The 17232-nt window shown below is 42.9% G+C and overlaps 1 protein-coding gene across 1 annotated transcript in view; it reads right to left on the bottom strand.

Annotated features, from left to right (window-relative positions):
- Positions 1 to 1866: 1866 nt before the first annotated feature.
- The window catches only part of WNT2B (Wnt family member 2B), a 170352-nt gene continuing 154986 nt past the window's right edge, over positions 1867 to 17232 (bottom strand). The window contains exon 5 of the mRNA XM_069761730.1: positions 1867 to 2956. Within this exon, the coding sequence (XP_069617831.1) occupies positions 2727 to 2956 (230 nt within the window). The 3' untranslated portion in view covers positions 1867 to 2726. The remainder of the gene's footprint in view (positions 2957 to 17232) is intronic.

Genomic DNA, 17232 nt, shown 5'->3' with positions numbered 1-17232 from the left:
GGACTTCAACTACAGACATCACTGGTGAGTCAGTGCATTACATGTACATGCACACTATACACTATGTACTGTTTACAGAATTCCTGTGTATAATGTCACTGGTGAGCACCGTATTACCTGTACAATATATTCTTTATACAGAGCTCCTGCTTATAATGGCGCTGGTGATCCTTGTATTACCTGTACACTGACACTATATACAGAGCTCCTGTGTATAATGTCACTGGTGATCACTGTATTTCCTGTACACTATATGCAGAGCTCCTGTGTATAATGTCACGATGATCACTGTATTACCTGTACACTGACACAATATACAGAGCTCCTGTGTATAATGTCACTGGTGATCACTGTATTACCTGTACACTGACACTATATACAGATCTCCTCTGTATAATGTCACTGGTGATCCCTATATTACCTGTACACTGACACTGTATACAGGACTCCTGTGAATAATGTCACTGGGGATCACTGTATTACCTGTATACTGACACTATATACAGAACTCCTATGTATAATGTCCATATAATAAAAGAAAAAAGTACATCCGCACCACTGCTATTAGTTAGACCCTTATTACTCTCCTGTGATGCATCATTTTGCCGTATATAGCCTATTTAACAAAACATCACACCGGGGTGCTGCTTATGCCACAGTTCATATAGAATCTCAAAAAAGCAGAAAAAAAGATGAAGCGCACTCACCGGTGATGATTCGTCAGATTTATTCAGACATGAATAACGTGCTGCAGGGAGGGTTGTGAACACACACGGACGACGGCCGTTTCGTGCTTAATGCACTTCAACAGGTCACCTTCATCTTTTTTTCTGCTTTTTTGAGATTTTATGTATAATGTCATTGGTGATAACTGTATTACCTGTACACTATATACAGATCTCCTGTGTATAATGTCACTGGTGATCACTGTATTCCCTTTACCAAGCACTCGTGTGCAAAATGTCACTGGTGGTAATAACAGTGTTGCTAGTATTGTGGTTTATATTCATGATCAGTATTGTAGTATTTGGTCACTATGTGGTGGTAATTTGTGGTCTAGTCACGGTGTGGTGGTATTTATTAATTTGTATGTCGTATTATTTGGTCACTATATGGTCTGGTCATGGTGTGGCATATTTATTCCTTGTAAATGGTATTATTCGGTCACTATTTGGCCTGGTCATGGTGTGGTGGTATTTTTTTCTGTATTAATGAACCTACACACAAACTATGGCTATATTTTAGCTATCTGAAATATAACTTTTCAATTAAAAGAACTACCTGCCTGTTGCTCTACCTGTTAAATACCTGCCTATTGTGCCCGCCACCAATCACTGCCAGCAGAGAGCGGTCATAGACTGCTCGTGCTGGCGATTCAGTGGCTTCCGCTGATTTCACATTGACAGAACAGCGGCTTCTCTTCCGCTCTGGTCTGTTGATGGAGTGTGACTGCAGATGTCACTCTGATTGACAGATGGCTTCCTGCTGCCTAACAGGAGGTAGCCAGCTGTCAATTCGCATAACCTTGGCAGTTTTGCTTTGTGAACAGAGGAACCCAGAAGAAGAAGATCTGCAGTGTTGACATGGAGCAGCTGAATTGCTGGCAGGAGTACTCAATGACTGTTCTGAGCTGATGTCGGGTAGAACAAGCTAGTACTTACCTTTGTTAGCATCTACCTGGCTGTAATAATTCCTGCTCTGTGACTCACAGTGAGGTGTCTGAAGATAATTTGTGGAAAAGGCCACCATTTATTAAAGAATATGCCTGTTCCCAGATGTAATATGAAATGCAGACCAAGTGCCGTAATCTGTCACCATAAAGTCAGAGTGCTCACATATTAATGAACAAATGATGTCCAGTGCATCTGTATCACTAATATTTTATTCTGTTGTTCTTTATAATGTATATGAATAAATAAATGTTCTACAATCTGTCCTTAATGGGCAAAGAACACAAGAAAAATGGTTGCAATATAGGTTTATATAGATTTAAAAAAAAAAAAATTAAAGCAGTATACACATCATACAAGCAAGTTTACAAAACGAGGACGTCACAATGACATCCATAGTCCTCTATAGTCAGAATCAGTCTCTATTTTATAATTATTTTACTTGGCACAGGAGATCTTCATTGTGTACATGTTTCTCAAAGAAAAGTTTTTAAAAAGTCTCCATGGCCTTCCAAGCAGCTTCATAAATGTTCAGAGGTATTCCCATAAACATGTACATGTTAAGTGCAGCTAAATCCTTCCAGTGAATTGTATCCATGATTCTGAAAGTGGAGAACTGTTGCTGAACCTGTCGCTGCAGAGATTCCAAATACTGGATCATTTGGTCACTTCTGCAGGATGCTTAATTTTACTTTAATTTTGCTTTTGTCATCAATATATGTAGGTATATTTGTAGCACATTGATCAAAAGCACTCCTTAATGAGAAAAGCCACACAGCAGGAGAAAGCTGTAAAGCAGCAGTTTGGTGAGTACCGCTAGTAGACCAGAAATCCCAAATTGAGAACCTTTTGTTCTATTGCAAACTTCTCAAATAAAAGAGTTGATTGTTAGCCGGCCTTTGTCACTAGGTCCACACTGAATCTTGATAAGTATAGTCTTGTCTTTAGTGCCTTGCAGAATTACTTAAATAAGAAGCCATGCAACCAGACTACACTTATACCCAGAATCCCGCAGGGCCCAGGACTTCTTGTCCGATGAGCAAACCTTGCTTGAATTCAAGTCTGGTCAAGCCATTCCGCCCTTTTTGGTGCTTTACACGTATGTACATCCACTGTCTCCTCGCATTCTTTACAGCGTACGGCACAACACCAGTGGAATTTACATTCGCATTTAGTTGTCCGGGTAACTCGGGTGGTGTCATAGCCCCTGCCACAGCACATAACTTCACAGCCATCTGTCCCACGGGAGACTTTGTCACAAACTCTTCCAGCAGTGCCCAGGGAGCCTACAAAAAAAAAAACCCAGCAGGTTAAAATATTTGTTTGAGTGAATTACAATGATGAAATGGGCTTCTTAAAGAAACTTTTGAACTTAGGTTCCGTTCACACTACATTTGGGCTCTGTGTTCATTGTATACTCCATGAAACACATCTGAACAATAGTGTACCATATGTCTAAAGACTCGCCATTACTAATTAGCTCTCCTTTACAAGAAAGAAATCTGATTCCTAAGTGCCAGCTATTGAAGGTAGATACCCTATAGGCCAATCGGCAACACTTTAATGAGCCTTGCCACATGACTTAGGAAGATCAGCCAAACGAGAGCGTTTTTTAAAAAGCAAAGTCACAAATCCATAGACAGCTGTTTCAGGGTTCTTTTCCTATATCAGTGTAAAGTAGGCTATTGGTTGGTTGTGTGTGAGGCCTATCACCAGGGCCGGACTGGCCATCGGGCACCCCTGGCAAATGCTCCAGTAGTGGGCCGCTCGATCCATGCACCCTGTATTGTTTATGTGGGAACAGAAATCCTTGTTCTCAGCAGCATATTGCCAATGTAAACTGTAGTTGTGCTGCTGATAACATGATACTGTATGGGAACAGATTGATCTAATTGTGATTGTTCTGTTCCCTTCATTCTTTCTCAGTTGGTGTAAAGAGGCCGGGAAACCAGCGAACAACTTCACTATTGTCAATCACACTCATTTAGTGGCCTGAGATCAACACATGTAAATACAACAGAAATGCTTCACAGGGAGACCAGGCAAGGATGATGACAGTTGTAGATACACCTGGCGCCTGGAAATAGCGCTAACTCTACTGCTTTTCCCAGCCGCCAGAGCATTTAATTCTCGTACATGTAATGATTTTTAGGGTTGATGTCAGCTGCATAATGTCAGCTGCTATCAATCTCTGGTGTAAGTAATGGAGAGGTGTCTATCAGACACCCCCACTACTAGCCCAGACCTGGCAAGACCCAGCGACTCTGAAGAGCGGTGACAGTACTAACAATACCGCTCTTCACAGTCACCGAGCGCAGCGCAAGACCTGGAATATCTGAAAAGCGATGACGTTACTGATGTCACCGCTCTTCAGAGTCACGGGGTCTCGTGCTGCGCAGCAGAACCAAAAGTGGCTGTAGGCAAAGTTTATGGAGCATCAGAATGAGGTTTCGTAGCCTTTGGTCGTCTCAATCCCATCATTATCTACGAGATCCAGTTATGTAGGTAAAGTAGCGGCTTTTCTCGGTACTGCAACTAAAAGCAATAAATAGGGCCGAGCTGTAAAGCGCGATACAGCTGTAATTATATGTTATATAGTCGTGTTACAATCCCCTCACTTCTTGTAACGTACAAGTGTACAAAGATATTATACAGTCACCATGTGACAAGTGGGCCTGTGTAACATCAAATGCCAGGGCTGAATTTTAGTCCCAGTCCAGCCCTGCTTATGAGAAAGGGCTAACAGGAACAATTGCATGTTACAAGGTGCCGTATGGAGACCTTTATATAAAAAAAGTGTCTTAGGAAATAAGTATGCAGTCTGCGGATTGACCACTAGTGGCTGCTATTCACCTTTATAATTGTGCTGCAATTCCACTCCTTACCACTAGAGTCTGCTGCTGTGTTCTGCTATTGCCCTTTACTGAGGCTAGGGTCACATTGCGTTAGGGCAGTCCGTTTAGCGCATAGCGCTCCGAACAGCGCTAACGCAATGTCCCAAAAGGGATCGCGTTAGCCGTTCCCTCTAGCGCAGATCCCCGATCTGCTCTAGCGAGGAACGGACTCAAATGACGGCACATCGCTAGCGCTCGCCCAATGTGGGCGTGCACTAGTGATGCATTCGCCATTACAGGCTATGGCGGCGTTAACAGACTACGTTACACCGCATTATGCCGCGGTGTAACGTAGTCCGTTAAACGCAGTCACATAACGCAATGTGACCCTAGCCTAAGATGACAGATTCTGAACCCGTGAAAGCCATCTTGTTGCCTGTTTGGGCCTAACCTTTGTTTAAAACCACATGTACAGGGCATTGCTGCAGTTTAGGTATCCATGGTTATGATCACTAATATAGTGACAGTTAGTGGTTGCAATCATGGATACTTAAGCTACTGCAATGCCCTGCACATGGAATAAGCGACATAGCTAATCACAAGAACTAGAACTATACTACATTTCAAATTAGAGGCATTTGCTAATTTTCAATTTTCGTGCTGCATCCCCCATTGTTGAGTATGACGCACACACACATACAGCTCCACACACACACACACATACAGCGCCGCACACACACAGCTCCGTACACACTTACAGTTCCACAAACACATACAGCACCGCACAGACACACACATACATACAGCTCCACGCGCACACACACACAGCTCCGCACACAAACACACACAGCTCTGCACACACACACAGCCCCACACACACACACCTCCCCTGCCCGCACACACACACACACACACATACAGCTCTGCACACACACAGCTCCACACACACAGCTCCACACACACATACAGCCCCCCACACACACACAGCTCGGCGCTCACACATACAGCTCTGCTGCCCGCACACACACATACACATACAGCCCCACACACATACAGCTCCACACACACACACAGCACCCCACAGACACACACTTACATACAGCTCCACGCACACACATCCAGCTCTGCTCTGTACACACACACATACAGCTCTGCATATACACACACATACAGCGCCGCACACACACAGCTCTGCACACACATACAGTGCCGAACAGACACATATATACATACAGCTCCATGCACACACACACAGCCCCACACACAGCTCTGCGCACACACACATACAGCTCTGCTGCCCGCACACACACGCACACATACAGCTCTGCACACATACAGCTCCACACACACATACAGCCCCACACACACATACAGCTCTGCGCGTATGCACACACATACAGCTCTGCTGCCTGCACACACACATACAGCCCCACAAACACAGCACCCCACAGACACACACATACAGCTCTGCTCACACACATACAGCTCTGCACATACACACACACATACAGCGGCTGTGCCACCACACATACAGCTCCACACACATACAGCTCCACACACATACATACAGCTCCGCGCACGTGCACACACACACAGCTCTGCACACACAGCTCTGTGCACACACACATACAGCTCCACTGCCCGCACACACACACACACATACAGCTCTGCACACACACAGCTCCTCACAGACATACAGCTCTGCGCGCATGCAGACACATGCAGCTTCGCTGCCCGCACACACACACATACATACAGCCCCACACACATACAGCTCCGCACACACACACACACACACAGCACCGCACAGACACACACATACATACAGCTCCGCACACACACATATGATACAGCCACACACACACCAGCTCTCGCAATGTTTGCTCCCAGGACCCACATAGAGTGAGTGGGGGTGTATTATACCCCACCCCCACCACTCACTCTCTGGGTCCGTCTGCCGGGAGCAAAGATCAAACATCAAACATTAAGGGCTGCTGAGTGTGTTTTCATGGCTCCTCCGGCTTTAGGCACTAAAGGCAGAAACGAGGCTGAGGAAAGTGAGGGAAGGGAAGGGGTGAGGACTGTGAGGTGAGTCACAGACGGAGCTGTGCAGCAGGCAGCACACGGGCAGGAGATAGGAGGGAGATCATTACAGACAGAGACAGTGTACACTACTTACTGTGTATGTACTGCTCTACTGTCTGTGAGTCCTCCAGGCAAGCAATGTGAGTCCAGGGCACGACCCAGGGTCGGGACACAGGGCCCTGCCGCTTCACCTCAGCAGTCAGTCACAGTCACATTCCGGCCGGGCACCAGTGAGGCTGTGAGCAGGGGCATCACTGTGTCTCAGCAGGGTGAGTAGGGAGAGTCGGCACCAGCAACACGTGTTCCGGCTGCCGCTCTGACGCTTCCTGTCTTCAGGAAGGGACGTACAGCCAGAGCCAGGACTAGTATAAAAAAAACAAAAAAAAACCTTGCTCAGGTGCCGCCCCCTGCTTGTTCCCGCCCTAGGCACGTGCCCTCAGTACCTAGTGGCAAATACGGCCCTGGATAGTATCTTGGTGATGGGAATACCCATTTAAAGCCACATTTCTTAATAGATACAAATTTAACCTCCATAGCTATCTTGTAAATATTTGCATAGTGCACAATTCTCCCTTATTCACGCTGATGGTACTGGTTATCTTGAATTATAAACCATTAACAACAAGATAACTCACATATTTTTGCAGGCTAATGTGGTCTTGGTGCAATGTATGATTTACCCTTTGCTTCATCAGGGGGCAATGAAGCAAAGGGTGAAACATAAGTCAGAGCACCAGGACCACATTACACATTAGCCTTTAAAAATTTATGAGTTATCTTATTGGTAATGGTTTATCATTCAAGATGATCAGTACCATCAGCGTGAATAAGGCAGCACTAGTGCACTATGCAAATATTTATAAGATAGCTCTGGAGATTATGTGTGTGTCTTTAAAAAATATATATTTTTGTTATACATTTTGCATAATTCCATGTTGATTGGATATAACTATGCAAATAAAACATGTGGTCTTCCATTGCATTTTTCTGTAGAACTTATAGGTACACTGCTCAAAAAAATAAGGGGGACACTTAAACAACAGAATATAACTCCAAGTAAATCAAACTTCTGTGAAATCAAACTGTCCACTTAAGAAGCAACACTGTTTGACAATCAATTTCACAAGCTGTTGTGCAAATGGAATAGAAAACAGATGGAAATTATTGGCAATTATCAAGACACACTCAAAAAAGGAGTGGTTCTGCAGGTGGGGACCACAGACCACATTTCAGTACCAATGCTTTCTGGCTGATGTTTTGGTCACTTTTGAATGTTGGTTGTGCTTTCACACTCATGGTAGCAGGAGATGGACTCTACAACCTACACAAGTGGCTCAGGTAGTGCAGCTCATCCAGGATGGCACATCAATGTGAGCTGTGGCAAGAAGGTTTGCTGTGTCTGGCTGGAAGCGCTACCAGGAGACTGGCCAGTACACCAGGAGATGTGGAGAGGGCCGTAGGAGGGCAACAACTCAGCAGCAGGACCACTACCTCAGCCTTTGTGCAAGGAGGAACAGGAGGAGCACTGCAAGAGCCCTGCAAAATGACTTCCAGCAGGCCACAAATGTGCATGTGTCTGCACAAACAGTTAGAAACCGACTCCATGAGGATGGTCTGAGTGCCCGACGTCCACAAATGGAGGTTGTGCTCACAGCCCAACACTGTGCAGGATGCTTGGCATTTGCCACAGAACACCAGGATTGGCAAATTCGCCACTGGCGCCCTGTGCTCTTCACGGATGAAAGCAGGTTCACACTGAGCACATGTGACAGATGTGAAAGAGTCTGGAGACGCCATGGAGAGCGATCTGCTGCCTGCAACATCCTTCAGCATGACCGGTTTGGCAGTGGGTCAGTAATGGTGTGGGGTGGCATTTCTTTGGAGCGCCGCACAGCCCTCCATGTGCTCGCCAGAGGTAACCTGACTGCCATTAGGTACCGAGATGAGATCCTCAGACCTCTTGTGAGACCATATGCTGATGCAGTTGGCCATGGGTTCTTCCTAATGCAGGACAATGCCAGACCTCATGTGGCTGGAGTGTGTCAGCAGTCCCCGCAAGATGAAGGCATTGAAGCTATGAACTGGCCCTCCTATTCCCCAGACCTGAATCTGATTGAACACATCTGGAACATCATGTCTTGCACCATCCACCAACGTCACATTGCACTATAGACTGTCCAGGAGTTGGCGGATGCTTTAGTCCAGGTCTGGGAGGAGATCCCTCAGGAGACCATCCGCCACCTCATCAGGAGCATGCCCAGGCATTGTAGGGAGGTCATACAGGCACGTGGAGAACACACACAACAGAGCATCATTTCCTTGTCTTGAGGCATTTCCATTGAAGTTGGATCAGCCTGTAACTTCATTTTCCACTTTGATTTTGAGCATCATTCCAACTCCAGACCTCCGTGGGATATTAGTTATTATTTACGTTGATAATTTTTAGGTTTTACTGTTCTCAACACATTCCACTATGTAATGAATAAAGATTTACAACTGGAATATTTCATTCAGTGATATCTAGGAGGTGGGATTTTAGTGTTCCCTTTATTATTTTGAGCAATGTATTTTAAATTGTTAAATTTTTCAATAAAGTTTAAAGAAATTTTTAAAGAGACTATATGCAACTCTTTTTCTTTGGGTGGAATTCATAGTTAAGGTGTGTCTTTAATAACTATTTGCACTTCTATATGTTGGTAGTCATTATCTAGGAATATTGTAGATCAGTAGATTTAAAATGCCTTTGCTGAACATGATAGCTAAACATAATGTGAACCTACTCTAGCTTTGGGCATCATTCAGATGTTTGATTCTCACTTATATGTTTTATCCATTCTTTTCACGAATAGAAAAACTATGCAAACTTGGTGAAAGTGGATATAAGTCTGCGCAATATACGATTAAAGACCAAAGATTGTTTGGATGCGGTTTTTATTTGTCAATGCATTTCAAGGTATTTATACCTTTTTATCAGGACAAACCACAATGATGGAGTACAGCTTGCAAAAATATGGGAATAAATAAGCAACACATTAAAAAAGAGGCGTGCAAAAACGGTCCTCTGTGATTAAATGACCAAAATACCACTTCATCGCATGAAGAAAAATGGTATTTTGGTCATATGAGACCTGGGAACGCGAGTGTTGACAATCCTGGAACAGCGCCAGCATGGGAGGTAAGTAGAGGTGTTTTTATTTAATAGGGGCCAAACATGGGGAATGAGAAGGGGCTGTCCAAGCAGTTATCAACTCCTTTATTTTATTAAAGAAACAAAAATAATCTTTTTCAGTTGATTTCTCACTTAAAATACAGTTTTAAACAGCACTGAAGACTATATTGCTACATCTTAGGCCAGTTTCACACGTCCAGATAACTCCGGTGCTGGAAAAATCGGTACCGGAATTATCCGTGTCCGTGTGTCCGTGTGCTCCCGTGGTACATCAGTGTGGCACACGTGCGGCACACGTGTGCCGCGCGTGTGCTGACTGGGTACCACACGGAGCGTGCAGGAGACAGCGCTAGAGGTAAGCGCTGTCCCCTGCATTTGGTGCTGAAGCGGCCATTCATATCTTCTCTCCAGCAGCGTTCGCTGGAAAGAAGATATGAAAAATCCTTTTTTTTTGTCCTCGTGTTTGAAATAAACATCCCTGTCGCATAAATCCCTCCCACCCCCTGTGCGCTCTTTCCCCCCCCCCACTGTTACTAAAATTCTCACCCGGCTCCCTCGCAGCGTCCTGTCCTCGCCGCACCTTCTCCTGCATGAGCGGTAACGTGGTGCCGCTTATTACAGTAATGAATATGCGGCTCCACCCCTATGCGACAGGGATCTTTATTTTAAACACGAGGACAAAAAAAAAGGATTTTTCATATCTTCTTTCCAGCGAACGCTGCTGGAGAGAAGATATGAATGGCCGCTTCAGCACCACATGGGGGGGACAGCGCTTACAGTAGCGCTGTCTCCTGCACGGCACACGGACTGCACACGGACAGCATCCGTTTGCGGTACGTGTTTTACATGGACCCATTGACTTTAATGGGTCCGTGTAATCCGTGCGCTCCCACGAACACTGAGATGTCTCCGTGTTTTGCACACGGACACACAGTCCGTGAAAACACGCTGACATGTGCAGTGACACATTGCTTTCAATGTGTCTATGTGAGTCAGTGTCTCCGGTACGTGAGGAAACTGTCACCTCACGTACCGGAGCCACTAACGTGTAAAACCGTCCTTAATGACAAAATCATTTTACGTTAATAGCTTCTCTAAAATCTGAGATTGCATGTTCACTAATAATCCAGCATCTGAGATCACTGGTTCATCACATTGTACTGTTTATTGTAGTAAATCATAGTGAAAATCCCTATTCTAACATGGTTGACTAAACAGAAAGTATTAAACCTGCTTGATATGCCTTAACTACTATAGCAGCAGTGAGATCCAAACATCTGAAAACCTATGCAATTCATGATGTCTGCTACTGGTCAATAAATCAGAGACTAGTAAAATCTAATTACAAGGACCATTCTCTTTATTTTACATTTAATATTGATTTCATGTCTCTCGATTTTGTTCTCCACTCAACTGCTTGTCTAAATTACATTGCATTCTTTTGGTAATACACTCCTTTTCATCTTTTTCTGTGTGGCCTTCTCTGTCTCCCTCCAGCAACTGAAAGAGTGAAAGGTTTAAATACCCATTGAAACTACTGAGCAATGTTCCTTCAGGGCATGCAAAACTTGCAAGATGATTTAGAAAAAATAACATTTTCTCTTTGGCAAAATTAATTTAAGAGATTAGAAAAAAAAATTAATTTGGAGTTTCACCATTTCCGTTAATCCTTTCCTTCTCAACAACTTAATCTAGTTAATCATTTCCACCGAATAAAGAGATGAAGCTCCAGTCGTCATATACCAGAAGATTGGAAGGTTGGTCTGAATTTTTAGGCTAATCATCCCAGCCCTGGTTTGGAGTTCTTTAGTACAGGGTTGAAACCTTCTATTCTGTATTTCATGAGCAATTTAGCAAAAAGCATGGGCAGTCAAAGTCAACATCTCTATGTACAAATTGGAAAACTGAGAATTAATGATAAAAATTATAAGACATTGATCTACTACTCTAGGTGTTCCCCACATGTATACTGTCCCAGAATAGTATGCTCCATTGTAGATAAAATATTCAAGGGGCTCCAAAAGTTGCTCTTTCTTTTTAATAAGAATTTCCTTTGATGGAGACTCAAGAGACCCTGTCTAAATTAGTGGGTTTGATGATTTTTCTTAAATGTTTATCATGAACACTTTAAATCTACTTCATGAGTCAGTTACAGCGGAAACAGTTGATGAATTCAAAGAAGGCGATTTCAATGAAGTTTTTCTTTTTAGGGCAGGTTTATATTTAGTTTATATGGCTTATACAGTCATGGCCTTGAAATTGTTCCAGAAAATGAATTTTCTCTAAGGAAATTTTTTATGTTATTATAAATAATAAGTATTACTTATATTATTACACGTTTTGTTTTTCACATGTTTATTTCTTTTGGATGTATTGGCACAACACAAAAAAACTGGGCAAAAATGCATTATTATTTCACACAAAACCATAAAAATGGGCCAGACAAATAATAATATTTTGTTGCACACCCTTTGGAATAAATACCGTGGCTTGCGAAATGTACCCCACCTCCCTCCCCCTTGACTTTTTACCTATTTTGTTACATTGCAAAAACTTGTGTTTAAATATTTTTGTAATTCGTTTTTTGCATGATGCATCAGCACTAGGTAGTCTAAGTTGGTGAAGTGAAGTGAGAAAAATATAGGCATAAGTTAAATTTATTGGATCAAAAAACTAAAAATTGGCATGTGCATATGTATTCACCCCCTTTGCGATGAGGACCCTAAAAATTTCTGGTGCAAGCAACTACCATCATAAGTCACATGCTTAGTGAAAAGGAAGTCCACTTGTGTGCAATCTAAGTGTTGCATGGTCAGTCAGTACATACACACCATTTCTAAAAAGCCACAGAGGCTGCAACACCATTAAGCAAGAGGCACCACAAACACCATGAAGACCAAGGACATCTCCAAACAAGTTAGGGACAAAGTTGTTGAGAAGTACAAGTCATAGTTGGGTTATAAAACATATCCCAGTCTCTGATGATCCCCTGAAGCACCATCAAATCCATTATCATCATATGCAAAGAACATAGTACCCCAACAAACCTGGCAAGAGAGGGCCGTCCACCAAAACTCTCAGCCCGGGTAACTAGGCCATTAATCAGAAAGGCAGCACAGAGACAAAAGGTAACCTTGAAGGAACTGCAGAGTTCTCAGGCAGAGACTGTCTTTAGAGTTGGCATTTATGAAAGAGTGGGCAGAAAAAAAGCCCTTACTTACACATGAAAATTGTAAGGCTCATTTTGAGTTTGCCAAAAGACACGTGGGAGACTGCCCAAATGTATGGAGGAAGGTGCTGTGGTCAGTTGAGACCAAAACTGACCTTTTTGGCCACCAAGGTAAATGCTATGTCTGGGTCAAAACCAACTCAGTTCATCATCCCAAGAACATCATCCCCAGAGTGAAACGTGGTAGTGGCAGCATGATGCTGTGGGGATGATTTTCGGCACCAGGGACAGGGAAAATGGTCCAAGTCAAGGGGAAATGGATGGAGCAAAATACAGTGATGCTCTTGAGCAAAACCTGTTTCAGTCTGCCAATGATTTGAGACTGGGATGGAGGTTCACCTTTCAGCAAGACAACAACCCAAAGCATACTGCTAAAGAAACACTCAAGTTGTTCAAGGGGAAACATGTAAATGTTTTGAAGTGACCTAGTTAAAGCCCAGAACTTAAAGGGAACCTGTCACCCCGTTTTTTCAGTATGAGATAAAAATACCGTTAAATAGGGCCTGAGCTGTGCGTTACAATAGTGTATTTTGTGTCCCCTGATTCCCCACCTATGCTGCCGAAATACCTCACCAAAGTCGCCGTTTTCGCCTGTCCATCACGCTGGTCTGGTCAAAAGGGCGTGGTGAAATGGCTGCTTCTTGTTTATCTTCCCGGCGTTGGCGTAGTGGTTCTCGCATGCGCAATAGCCGAAAAATAGCGCGATCTGTGCAATTCCCCTGGTTATCGGTGGGGGCGGCCATCTTCCTGAGGCCGCGCGTGTGCAGATGGAGTATTCTGCTGCCCGGGGCTTAAAAAAAATGGCCGCGCGTGCGCACATGGAGATCGCGGCGGCCATTTTCCTGAAGCCGAGTTCGCATCCTATTTAACGGTATTTTTATCTCATACTGAAAAAACAGGGTGACAGGTTCCCTTTAAGGTAATTGAGGATCTGTGGTCAGACGTGAAGAGTGCTTTTCACCAGAGGAAATCATCTAAATTGAATGAGCTGAAGCAGTTCTGCCTTGAGGAATGGGCAAAAGTCCCAGTGCCAAGATGCGGAAACCTCACAGAGACTTATCCAACTCGACTTGCATCTGTAATTGCCACAAACGGAGGCTCTACAAAGTACTGACTTTAGTGGTTGAATAAATATGCACACAGAAGTTTTCAGTTATTTTGATTTATTTGTTTTTTGCTTGACAAAAAAAATAAAACCAATTGTTCACAGTTGTAGGCATGTTCTTTACATGAACTGATGCAAACCCTAAAAAACAAAACTAGTGAAAGTCCCGGTTGTGAGGTAGTAAAACACCCAAAAAAGCCATGGGGTGTGAATACTTTCACAAGCCACTGTAACTGCAATCAATCGCTTCCTATAATCATCAACAAGTTTCTTACACCTCATATGGAATTTTGGACCATTCTTCTTTTCCAAACTGCTCCAAGTCTCTCATATTAGGGTGCCTTCTCCCAACAGTAATTTTAATATCTTTTCACAGCTGTTCGATGGTATTTAGATGTTAACTAATTGCTGACTAGAGGCAGCAAAGCAACCCCAAAACATCATTGAACCTCCACCATATTTGACTGTAGGTACGCTGTTCTTTTGTTTTGTAGTCCTCATTCCATTTTCGGTAAACCGTAGAATGATGTGCTTTATCAAAAAGCTCTATCTTGGTCTCATCTGTCCACAAGATTTTATCTTATTCACATACTTTTAGCAAACTGCAATCTGGCTTTTTATGTTTCTATGTCAGCAGAGGGGTCCTCCTGAGTCTCCTTCCATAGCATTTAATTAAAATGTTGATGGATAGTTCGCACTGACACTGATGCACCCTACAGGACAGCTTGCACTTCATTGGAACTTGATTAGGGCTGCTTATCCACCATATGGACTATCCTGCGTTGCAACTTTCCATCATTTTTTCTCTTCCGTCCATGTCCAGGAAGATTAAATACAGACCCATGGGCTTTAAACTTCTTAATTACGTTGTGCACTGTGGACAGAGGAAAATCAAGGAGTTGAACTTTTAACATTGAGATTGTTGATAATTTTTCAACAATTTTGGTTCTCAAGTCCCAAGATAGTTCTCTTCTCCTCCTTCTATTCTTCGTGTTTAGCGTGGCACACACAGACACACAATGCAGAGATGGAGCCACCTTCTCCCCTTTTTTAAGGTTTCTGGTGTCCAATATGCTTTTTTTGTTGTCAAAGAGCAATACGGACCTCTGGACAGCTACAGGAAGACCTGGAATCAGCAGGTACAATTGTTTTAAAGAAAACTATAAGTAAAGCAGTCAACCTCCATGGCTTGTATGCAAGATCACCACCCAAGACTCCATTGATAAACAAAAAGCATGTTCAAGGGCGTTTAAAGTTTTCTCAACAACATTTAGACAAGTCTGTGAAATACTGGGAGAATATAGTCTGATCAGATGAGACAAAAATTTTACACTTTGGATGCCATAATACACAGTATGTTTGGAGGTCAAAAGGCATTGCATATCACCCCCAAAACACCATACAAATAGTGAAGTTTGGAGGTGGGAACATCATGGTCTCTTTCTCAACATACAACACTGGCAAATTTCATATAATTGAAGGAAGGATGAATGGACAAATGTACCAAGAGATTCTTGATAAAAATCTGCTGTCATCTACCAACATGATGAAGATTAAACAAGAGTAGACATTCCAGCAAAACAATGATCCCATACACACAACCAATGAAACTCTCAATTGGTTTCAGAGAAATAAAATAAAGCTATTAGAATGGTCCAGCCAAACACCTGACTTGAAATTAACAGAAAACTTATGGTAGGAAGTAAAGCTCAGAGTTTATAGAAGGAGCCCATGGAACCTTCAGGATTTGAAGATTGTTTGTGTGGATGAATAGGTCAAAATCACACCTGATAAATGCATGTGACTAGTTTCTCCATACAGGAGACGTCTTGAAGTTGTTATCATCAACAAAGGCTTTTGTGCAAAGTATTATGTAAATTTCAGTAGGTGTGTTCAATACATTTTTCCCTGTGTCATTTCTCATTAAAATCCATGGTTTGATTTATTTGCCTGTGTGGACCGGATAGGTTGTTACGAACATCTGACCAGAATTTTAAGCCAATAGCACCTTTAGAAAGATATTTACTTAGAAAACTGGGGATGTGTTGAATATGTATTCACCCACTGTATATACATAGTGTAAACAGGCTGCCAATTGTCCGACACATGAGCAAAATTATTTTTAAGCTTGTTTAAAAATCATTGTTCCCAGCAATGCAGTGTCTTGTGTAAAAAAGATGTGCTGTTTAGAACAATCTTATTGATCCTTCTGTTACACTGGAATGGAAGCATGATCGACCTGTGTAAACAGGCCACTAAATTACTGCTGATTGACTTCTCATGAGTTATCCAATGTAAACGAGCCTTTACTTTCTTCTGTAAAACCTTCTTTTTCAGACCTTCTTTTTAGTGCTGCCTCACATTTGGTATTGTAGAGTTATCAGTATCCATATCTAGCAAGCTTTGCTCATGGTAATGAATCCATCAACCATTTGTGTGTTGACTGCAAGTGTGAACAAAACCATATCTAGAAAGCTTTGCTCATGGTAATTTATCCATCATTCATTTGTGTGCTGACTGCAAGTGTGGACAGAACCATATTTAGCAAGCTTTGCTCATGGTAATTTATCCATCACTCCTGTGTTGCTTTTTTTTCTCTGCTTTTGGTTTCTGATTTAAAGTGTTCAAAGCTCTTTTTTTTTCCTTTTTCCCCCACTGTTTTATGGCCTTGTGCAGCATTGGTTGTTTACCCTGCATAGTAATGCCTGCTCTGGCCTTATGCTAATTGGTTAATTGCTTATTGTGGCCATTTGGTTCCTGATGCTAGCAGTCATTTCATTTCACATATATTTAGTCTGTCTGGGCTAGCACGCACGCGGTGCAACAGGATCAAGTGCTTGGCAGTTAGACAATGGCAGTTGGACATGGCAGGAGACAGGTAAGGTGCATAAGTTTTTGAAACAATCATGCTTCTTGTTCAGTCATACTACATTATGCATTAATCATATCAATCTGCTGCTTATTTGTTTTTGTGTAACACCTGCACTGGGAACTGTTAGGGCAGCTACTGGTATACTGGGATTTACAGACACTAAGAAGAGCTTTGCAGCTGCTGTTATACCAGGACCTACAGACATTAGCACATTTTCCTCTGAGCTGCAGTGGACTACAATTCCCAAGGACCCCTGGACTACAATTCC

This window comes from Ranitomeya imitator, chromosome 3, assembly GCF_032444005.1.
Source record: "Ranitomeya imitator isolate aRanImi1 chromosome 3, aRanImi1.pri, whole genome shotgun sequence".
In the NCBI taxonomy this organism is placed as follows: domain Eukaryota; kingdom Metazoa; phylum Chordata; class Amphibia; order Anura; family Dendrobatidae; genus Ranitomeya; species Ranitomeya imitator.
Note: the sequence above shows the minus strand (reverse complement) of the source record. Positions and strands in the feature narration are given on the sequence as shown.